At 36.1% G+C, this 9,895-nt stretch overlaps 1 protein-coding gene and 3 non-coding genes across 4 annotated transcripts; 1 reads left to right on the plus strand and 3 right to left on the minus strand.

Annotated features, from left to right (window-relative positions):
• Positions 1 to 499: 499 nt before the first annotated feature.
• On the minus strand, positions 500 to 1,264 carry LOC109181291. The gene has a single exon (XM_019331042.1). It carries the CDS (start codon positions 1,262 to 1,264, stop codon positions 500 to 502), a length of 765 nt encoding a protein of 254 aa, XP_019186587.1.
• Positions 1,265 to 5,160: 3,896 nt separating this feature from the next.
• On the minus strand, positions 5,161 to 5,245 carry TRNAY-GUA. Its single transcript is given in 2 exon segments — positions 5,161 to 5,196; positions 5,209 to 5,245. It is a non-coding gene; the product is annotated as a tRNA-Tyr (tRNA).
• Positions 5,246 to 9,368: 4,123 nt separating this feature from the next.
• TRNAD-GUC lies at positions 9,369 to 9,440 on the plus strand. Its single transcript has one exon. It is a non-coding gene; the product is annotated as a tRNA-Asp (tRNA).
• A 49-nt stretch (positions 9,441 to 9,489) lies between these two features.
• Positions 9,490 to 9,574, minus strand: TRNAY-GUA. Its single transcript is given in 2 exon segments — positions 9,490 to 9,525; positions 9,538 to 9,574. It is a non-coding gene; the product is annotated as a tRNA-Tyr (tRNA).
• Between the last annotated feature and the right edge of the window lie 321 nt (positions 9,575 to 9,895).

Below are 9,895 nucleotides of genomic sequence, written 5' to 3' on the forward strand. Positions count from 1 at the left end.
TGTGTTGACCAATAATTTGTCGTAACCTAGGGTGTGTGGTTGAGTGAAAGGGACTCTCTTTGGCTTTGGGTATGTAACAACCTTAAATTTCTAGGCCAATTGTCTCACCCAAAAGGTGTGCCTATGTCTCACCCAAAAGATGTATCGACAATTCAGTGAGGGGATTCGTCACCGTATTCGATGGTGAAAACTCTGAGTACACTATAAAAGAAGTAGTTATTTTTGTCCATTGGAAGACCAAATAGCCACTTTTGAACATTGCAATTTTTGTCCTTAATATATCTTAGAAGGACTAAAATAGACACTATTGTCAATAATTAAGGACTAAATTTGCCACTCAAAATAATTAGGGACTAAACTTATACTTATCTTATAATTTAAGGACAAAACGTACAATTTTTTTCTTTTTTCATGTGCCATTGACCGTTGGGGAAATCAAACTTTGATCCCTTAATCATTTTCTATTTTTTTTTTTTCAAACAAAACGGAACGAAGTTCATTACTGAGTGAAAAAACGTGCAATACAAGCTGGTGGGATATCAATCCACACCCCTAAGGCAGCTGTAGAACCGGTTGCCCGAGCTAACTCATGAGCCACACAATTCGCTGATCTCTTGACATGGGTAACTCTAACATTCCCTATGTCCCTAGCAATCGACAGACATTGCTTAACAATCAAACCAACATAAGACAAATCAAAGGTACTAGAATTAAAAGCATTGCAAAAACTTAAACAGTTAGACTCAATTATTATACTCCTGTGATGTTGCTCTTTAAGCCACGTCAACGTTTCTTTGACGCCAATCGCTTCAGCCATATACGGGTCAATGACCCCCTCGATACGTCCGCTTTTCGCCGCCACAAAGTCACCGGCATGGTCCCGCACCACAGCACCAAAACTAGCGACTTCGACGGAAGAAGCCGCATCTACGTTGCATTTAACCGTATGCCGCGGAGGTGGCTTCCACGTAACTGCTTGGCGTGCCGGATGCTCCGTGGTGCGGTATGCCTCCTTCCAGCCAAGTCGCTGCCGATGCATTTGGTCGTGAGCACTCACCACATCCGGAATTTTGTTATTCCAAACAACATCATTCCGCCACAGCCAAATTGTCCAGAAAGCAGCAGCTAGACGTGCCGTTTCCTCCTCAGTCGCACTGCCCAACGAATGGTTTAAAAAACCGATGATGTCTCGCCTTTGTCGAATGTTCACATCGCCCCACACCCCTTCCGCAAAAGCACAGTCACAAAAAAGATGTTCCATCATTTCCGAAACATGACCACACATCGGACAACCCCCACCTATCCACACTCTCTTGGACCACAAATTATCACGAACCGGTAGCACGTTACGAGCGCACCGCCACAAAAAGTTTTTTACTTTCGGTGGAACCGACAATGCCCACAACGCTCTATACTTTAAAAAAAAAATAAAAAAAAATCAATTTGAGTTTTAAGATTGTATATATCTAATCTAACAAGTAACAATAATTTCAACAATGATTCTAATTTTTTTTTTCTTCTGCATCGGAGGGGCCATATTATCTGATCATCATAATCGACACACTTTGAATGTTACAGGCTAAGAGATCCTTTTACTTGTCCGGAGGCTCCTCAATCCACGTCGTTCTCCAATTGCTAACATGACCCGTGTTAACAAGAAAGTCAACACACCAATTCCCCTCCCTCAAGATGTGGGTTACCTGGGTGGTTTTGACCTATATAAGTAGTGCTCTATAGTCTAGAATCCAAGAGTAATGACCCTACTTCAGGATTTATCTCTAAACAAATAAATTATTTTTACTAAAACCTATTTCAACTAGTCGTAAATATTTCATTCCAGTTCCAATATTTGAACTAGATGCCCCCATATCCTAAAATGGCAATAAGAGTAAAAGTTATGCATTGCTAGTATTAAATATGTGCATTCTATGGGGCGGTGGCTGCAGCTTGTAGATGTAGTATTTGTGCAGTGTGGGGATTATGTTCAAAGTTGGCAGATCCCTTGTGTGCACGGGCATTTGAACCTGTATGCTGAACCATTGATTCTTTACGATACCCTACCAAAAGAGTTTGAACCTATGACCACTCATTTAGAATGGTAACCGAGATGCCACCTCTACATGGTAGTTAGCATTCTGATTCAAATTTTTTTCTAAATACATTATTTTTACTAAAACCTATTTCAACTAGTACTAAACATTTCATTCCAATTCTTATATTTGAACTAGATGCCCCTAAATCCTACAAGCACAATAAGCATATATAGTAAAAGAATTTCAAAGTCAAGAGAATTGAAAAATAAAAATCCCAATGAGAGCAGTTAACCATCTCCGTCACATACACTATATATAAAGCAGGTCTGGCTGAAAGAAATGCAGACAAAATATTAAAAAAAAAAAAAATTGACTGAAAAAGAAAGCATCAAGTTGCTTATTGGCCAATAGAGAACATTATAATGGGGGTTCCTAATTCCTATGGTTGAAATTGCTGAATCCCATGAGAGGGATAGAAGAGGAATAGTTCCAAGTTTTTGGATTATATTAGAACATGAAAGCATACAAGGCACTACTGCACAGGAACAATTAATCCATGGAGCCTCATGCATGTACTAAACTACCCCTAAACATGAGTTGTTATACCATGGACCAACGTGGACCCTGATCTTAAACGACGTATAAATTATGTATTTTTTATATTGTAATTGTGAACTTTTAGAATATAAATTGTGTTTTAAAGTCAAAACACCTAACAGATGTATAAAGGAATTTGTGAATACAATACATGATCATCAAATCATTGTGTGACTGCAGTATTTGAAAGGAACTTGTGAATACAAAACAAGGTAATCAATTACATATATGTTAAAATTGTGTGTTCGTAGTATACAAATTGTGAAAAATTAAAAGATATATTGTGAACATTTAATATGTAAACTGTGAACACTGAAATTTGAGTCCACCTTTCAAAGTGGATCCGGGTCCACAGAATAATTTGCGTAAACATATATGGAAGAAGAAATCCACTAGATTACAAAGAGAAAGCAATCAAAAAATGCACTGATTCAATCCTATCTTGTCCCATGCATGAACGGCCCCTAATATATACAAAAATAAAAACTACAAATACAAAATTCTCAGAGTCAATTCCACTAAAATTCCCTTGAATATTGATTATTCTTTTTTCATATTTGCTTCTCACCTTTAAAATCAATTACATTTGAAAAAAAACTTGTGTGAAACCGTCTCATAGATCCTTATTGGATAAATGTAATATTTTTAAGGAAAAATGTAATACTTTTATATTTTGACTTAAGAGTATTATTTTTTCTCAAAAGTATTATATTTTACATTATAAGTAATGAATACTACTTGTCAACGTTACTTACTAGGGAAAATGTAATAAATTTGATGGAAAATATAATACTTTTACATCAAAATGTAAAACTATTGCATTTTTCCTCAAAAGTATTACATTTTCCTTTATAAGTAACAAACACATTATTTCTTATTAATATTACATTTGAGCATATAAGTATGACATTTGTGCATATAAGTACTTTGCATGTTGACCTGGCTCGATCCGACTCATCCCATGAATAAAGATCCATGAGACGATTTTACACAAGTGTGACTCAAAATGTAATACTAATAAAAAAATATATATTAGTTTTGAAGAAAAATTTAATCCTTTAATTATTAAAATTTTTTGAGATTCTCAATCCACTTTAATTAGAAAATCTATTGGCCAGTTATCAAATTTAAGGGTAAAGTCATAATTTTTATGTGTTCACACGTTGAAACCTTTGTTAGTTACTGTACACAATCAAAATGTCTAGGGTATCTTTGGTTCATGGATTTACAAGAGGAATGTGAATCAAAATCAGTGTTTGATTGACAAGTTTTTAAAACACAATTATGAGATTTGATTACACTACAATTAAAAATATAATTCATTAATTAAAAACGAGTACCATTCTATCTTATTGTAATTTGATTTTTAAGTTTAGATTAATACTTTTTAACTTTTGGTTTAATTTTTTTTTTTGTTCATTTTAGTATTTTGAATGTCATTGTATTAAGATCAATTGTCTTAATTTTTTATTTTTTTATTTTTAAAATTTTTATTCTCATTATAGGGTCATATATAACCAAACATTAATATTGGTAATCATGTAAATTCTACCCTACTACCAAATATGCAAAATACTTTCACCAAAACTCACTATCATTACCAAGTATTTGATTCCATTTTGATTCCGATTCTTTTGTGCGACCAAACACATTCTAAATTGAGAGTCAAAAGTTAAAATTCGCATGCGATAAGATGGGGAAATGGAGTTTTCGATATAGTATGTAGTATGATGTACACTCGTAATTTGAAAATTTTAATTGTTTTAAGCAAAATGATAATAGTTAAATAACTTGTGCTTAGATGATCGGTAGTGGGATATTTGACTCTTTGGTGCAACAGAAAAAGTGTATACGCGTCATTTAGCCACATTTTTATGAACTATATCGTATTGATTGAACTTGGTATTTGATGTGAGATTTGAACAGATATAATTATAAGTTATGTACATAGGTTTTAGGGGAGAAAAACAAAAGTCGTTGTAGTATAGTGGTGAGTATTCTTGCTTGTCACCTGGGTTTGATCCTTGGTAACAGCGATATTTGTGTTTTAATAGTATGAATGAAAATATATACAAATAGTGGTGAGTATTCCTGCTTGTCACCCGGGTTTGATCCCCGGCAACAGCGATATTTGTGTTTTAATAGTATGAACGAAAATATATACAAAAACCAAAATTGACTCTTTGGTGCAACAGAAAAAGTGTATACACGTCATTTAGCCACATTTTTATGAACTATATCGTATTGATTGAACTTGGTATTTGATGTGAGATTTGAACAGATATAATAATAAGTTATGTACATAGGTTTTAGGGGAGAAAAGCAAAAGTCGTTGTAGTATAGTGGTGAGTATTCCTGCTTGTCACCCGGGTTTGATCCTCGGCAACAGCGATATTTGTGTTTTAATAGTATGAACGAAAATATATACAAATAGTGGTGAGCATTCCTGCTTGTCACCCGGATTTGATCCCCGGCAACAGCGATATTTGTGTTTTAATAGTATGAACGAAAATATATACAAAAACCAAAATCCAACCTGCCGGATTTGAACCAACGACCTAAGGATTAACAGCACTCACTACAGTCCTCCGCTCTACCAACTGAGCTAAGGTTGGGTTTACACTAAGCACGCGAACTGCTTATTATTTATAGTGAGATCAATGGCTTTAAGGTGCCAACATAAAGAAATTAATACTTTACTCTTAAATTTGGTGTCTTGAATACTTAGGGTGTGTTTGGTTTAAACACGGAAATTGGATTGAGAATGAATAAAGGTTTTTTTTTTTTTTTTTTTTTTTTTTTTTTTAATGAGAAACTTCTGTGGGCGAGATGAGTATTAGGCCGACTAGATGCTAAGCCCAAATATGTCCGTTCACATTGTGGTAAAGTTCCTACCTTGCCCACGAGTAAAGAAAGAAAGAAAGAAAGCGAGTCAAGAAACTCAAGTGAAAGAAGAGAAAAACGAGTCATTGTGACTCAACAAGAAACCTCCACAGAACAAGTGTTCCTTGATACAAAAGAGAGAGTGTGTATATATATCTATCTATATACTTATTCTTAAAGCATCATGATTATCTTGTTGCATGGTTTTCAAGACTTGCATGTTTAGTATAAAAGCTTGAGAAGAAGTATGATATTGCATTATTGTTTATTGATCAACTTGATAGCATGAGTTTGCTTGTTAAAGTTTAAGTATCTCTTATCTATCAGTTTGATTTATGTTTAGAAGTGTCTGTAAAAGCATGAGATTTATGATAAGCAGAGTACTTATGAAAGCATGCCTAATTGTTAATTAGGTTGCAAGCATATAGAACTTATTGTTAAGTATGATGGAGTTATGGTTTAAGTATGTGGAATTATTTGATTTAAGTGTGATTGCCAAATGTTTTCCAAAAGTATATCTATAGTACTTTACATGGTTGAGTGGAGTTATACTTAGCATTCGTGCTAACGGGTTGTTTTCTATTTGCTTGTTTGTTAACCCCTTTCAGGTGGGCTCAGTACTTGAGCGCGATCGAGTTAGATTAGCGTGTAGCCTAGAGATGCTAGATGTTAGTTTAAACTCTGTTTCAGTTGTGTTAGTTTTGACTTTGGAGGTTAGACGCGTTCTTAGATGTTTTGATGGTGTTGGACACCGGGGAGTTATTCCCCAAGTTTGGTTGTAGTTTGTTGAACTTGACTTTAGTTAGGGTGTGTTTGGTTCACACATAGGAATCGGAATCTGAATGTGTATCAAATACTTGGTAATGGTAATGGATTTTGGTGAAAGTATTTAACATGTTTGGTAGTAGGGTGGAATGGGAATAGTTACTAATAGTAGTGCTTGAGAATGAATAAAGGAATGAAACCCTTATTTTATTTGGGTATGAGTTTTTCAATTGATGGGGTATTCAAAACCCATAGTAGTGTTCTAAAAACCTATCAACCAAACAACAACAATCACTTTCATACCCATTCCTATGGGCAAAACCCACCAACCAAACACACCCTTAGAATCTTTTCCTAGCCTGTGCAGTTATCGTGCGTGGTGATTGTGGCGGTGACACCTCTTTTGGGATTTGTTTAAGTTATTAATCGTATCTTTGCCTTGTATAGTTATCGTTTAAGTTAAGTATTCGAGAATTTAGATTAAGAAAAGTGGGGTGTTACATAGATAATCTGCCAAAAGAGTTCGAATGAAAGGACAATCATCATTAGGCAACCAAGGTTCATTCCAGACTGAAATAGATGCACCATCACCTACCCTCCACCTAACACCACTTCTTATCACATTCTGGGACTCAAGGATACTCCTCCAGATGAAAGAAGGATTCCCGCCAAGTTTAGCATAAAAAAGTCATGGTTTGGGTAATATCTGGATTTGTAAACTCTAGCTAGAAGAGACTCAGGGTAATGGATCAATCGACACGCTTGTTTTCCCAATAGAGCAATATTAAACCAACTCATGTATCCTCCTAAAACCCAAGCCTCCCCACTGTTTCGGTCTGCATAAAGCTTCCCAACCCTTCCATCTAATACCCCTACTTCTCTCCCCCTCACAGCCCCACCAATAAACATTCATGATTTTCCAATCTCCTTCCCCAACTCAACCGGGATAAGAAAAACACTCATAGCATAAGATGGGATGGCTTGTATGACATTCTTAAGGAGGACTTCGCGACTAGCTCTAGAAAGGAATTTGGCAGTCCAACTCTTAATTCTACCCACAACCTTATTACGAATGAAACTAAGATTTCTCTTTTGTTTCTACCAATTAGAGAGAACAAACCCAAGTAGTTACCACTCAAATTTCCTTCCCTCATGCCCAAGTAAACACACACACAACTTCCCTTAGCTCCCCGTGAACATTTTTTACTAAAAGAAATAATAGGTTTAACAACATTTAATGGCTACCCAGAGGCTTCAGAGAAAGACTCAATAATAGTTTTTAGGATAGTGCATTCAGTTGGAGAGGCTCTACAAAAGATAAAGTAGTCATCCACAAAGAAAAGATTGGTAATAATGGGTGCACCCCTAGCAACAGAAACACCATGTAGAAGACCCTCCCTAACCTTACTTTGGATAATAGAATGGAAAGTTTTCAGAACAAGAATGAACAAGTAAAGGGATAAAAGATCTCCCTGACGCAAACCCCTCTTAGGAATAGCAACCCCAATTTCCCTCCATTCAAGTAGAAACCTATACTCAACCGAGGAACTTAACTCCCAAATGAACTGCACCACCCAATCTGAAAAGCCCATCTTGTACAGAACAGCCTTTAGGAATTCCCACATGACCTTGTCATAAGCTTTGCTCATATCGAGCTTGACCCTTACAAAACCAGTTTTCCCCTGTGTTTTCATTTTTAAGTAGTAGTTAACCTCATACGCAACCATGACATTATTCGTAATCAACCTACCCGGAATAAAAGCTGTTTGAGACTCGGAGACAAGGGACTGGAGTAAAGGTTTTAGACGGTTGGCAAGGATCTTCGACACAATTTTATACAAGATATTGCAAAGGGCAATGGGACGCAAATCTCCCATACATGATTGATAACCAATAACGCCTCCACTGACCCATAACCATAGAGTCGAAGTTATTACCTCTCTCGACCCAATCTCCACTGTCATCACGAAATCTAGGAATATGATTGTTCCGCCTCCTCCTTCGCACTGTGTTGTGGAAATATGATGAGTTAGTGTCCCCCGCCTGAAGCCATAACTGTTTATCTCGTTGGCGCCAGTAATCATTCTGATGGTGTAGGGCACGAATGTACTTGGCTTAAGCTTCCTTAAATAGAGATATCCCATGTGAATTGCGTCTGCCCTTGTCTTCTCCATATGGGTATTCCAGTACTGTAATCTTCTACTGAAATCCTTAGCAAAAGATTTGCCCCAATTCCAAATCGCTTTGCCACCTCTCTCCACCATGTCAATAAGGTGTTGGCCACTTGATCTGAACCAACTTTCAATCATTATCTCCCTACTCGTTGTATCCCTCAACCACAAATTCTCAAAGCGGAATCTGCCTTTGGGACAAATGGAACACTTAGGGTGAATTTCAAGATAGAGTCGCATATGGTCACTTTTGGAGGCAATGACCGAATTCGCTTTCGCCTGAGGAAATAGATCACACCACGCGTCCGAAGCAAGTATACTCCATAATATATTTTTATTCGAATTATTTTATCTAATTAATTATATTATATATTTTTTTGAATATTTTTTTTATCTCATTTTGACGTATTTTAATTTTTTATCCTAATTAACAATATTTATGACTTGGCCTCTAAGTATTTTTTTTTCAAAATATCTCATTGATTTTTAATCTTACGCCCCCACTTACGAAGATTTCTGGATCTTCCCCTGACTATTGTTACTAAGTATTTGATTCTCATTTCGATTCCGATTCCCTTGTGTGAACCAAACACAGTCTAAATTGAGAGTCAAAAGTTAAAATTCGCATGCGATAAGATGGGAAATGGAGTTTTCGATATAGTGTGTAGTATAATGTTCACTCATAATTTGAGGATTTTAATTGCTTTAAGCAAAATAATGATGGCCAAGTGCCTTGTGATGACACCTCTGTAGTGTGGTATTGACTATTTGAATTGCAGCAGATAGAGAAAGTATATACACGTCCTTTAGCCACATTTTTATGAACTATATCGTATTAATTGAACTTGGCGTTTGATGTGAGATTTGAACAGAAATATTGATAAGTTATGTACACAGGTTTTAGGGGGAAAGAGCGAAAGTCGTTGTAGTATAGTGGTGAGTATTCCCGCCTGTCACGTGGGTGACCCGGGTTCGATCCCCGGCAACGGCGATATTCGTGATTTTATATAGTACGAACGAAAATATATACAAAAACGAAATCCGACCTGCCGGATTCGAACGAGCGACCTAAGGATTACCAGCACTCACTACAGTCCTCCGCTCTACCAACTGAGCTAAGGTCGGGTTTACACTAAGCACTCGAGAATTTGTATCTTGAATACTTCTTAAGGTGTGTTTGGTTTAAACATGCGAATTGGAATGAGAATGAAACTGCAAATCAAGCCAATTGATCCTAATATGATAATATTCAAAGCATAATATGAACAAAAACTCAACAAAAATCTAAAAGCACTAATTCTATGTAGTAATGAGGTGATGAAATGAGGAAAGATACGGGAAATGATACTTGATTTAAATTAGGTAGTGAGTTTTTAATTATAGGGGTAATCAAATCATATAGGGTGTGTTTGGTTCGCACATAGGAATCGGAATCGGAATGGGTAT

The sequence above is a fragment of the Ipomoea nil genome, unplaced genomic scaffold (assembly GCF_001879475.1).
Source record: "Ipomoea nil cultivar Tokyo-kokei standard unplaced genomic scaffold, Asagao_1.1 scaffold1043, whole genome shotgun sequence".
NCBI classification, from domain to species: Eukaryota; Viridiplantae; Streptophyta; class Magnoliopsida; order Solanales; family Convolvulaceae; genus Ipomoea; species Ipomoea nil.

Coding starts and splice junctions, on each gene's coding strand:
- LOC109181291 (XM_019331042.1), bottom strand. CDS start 1,264: ATGATGGAACATCTTTTTTGTGACTGTGCTTTTGCGGAAGGGGTGTGG.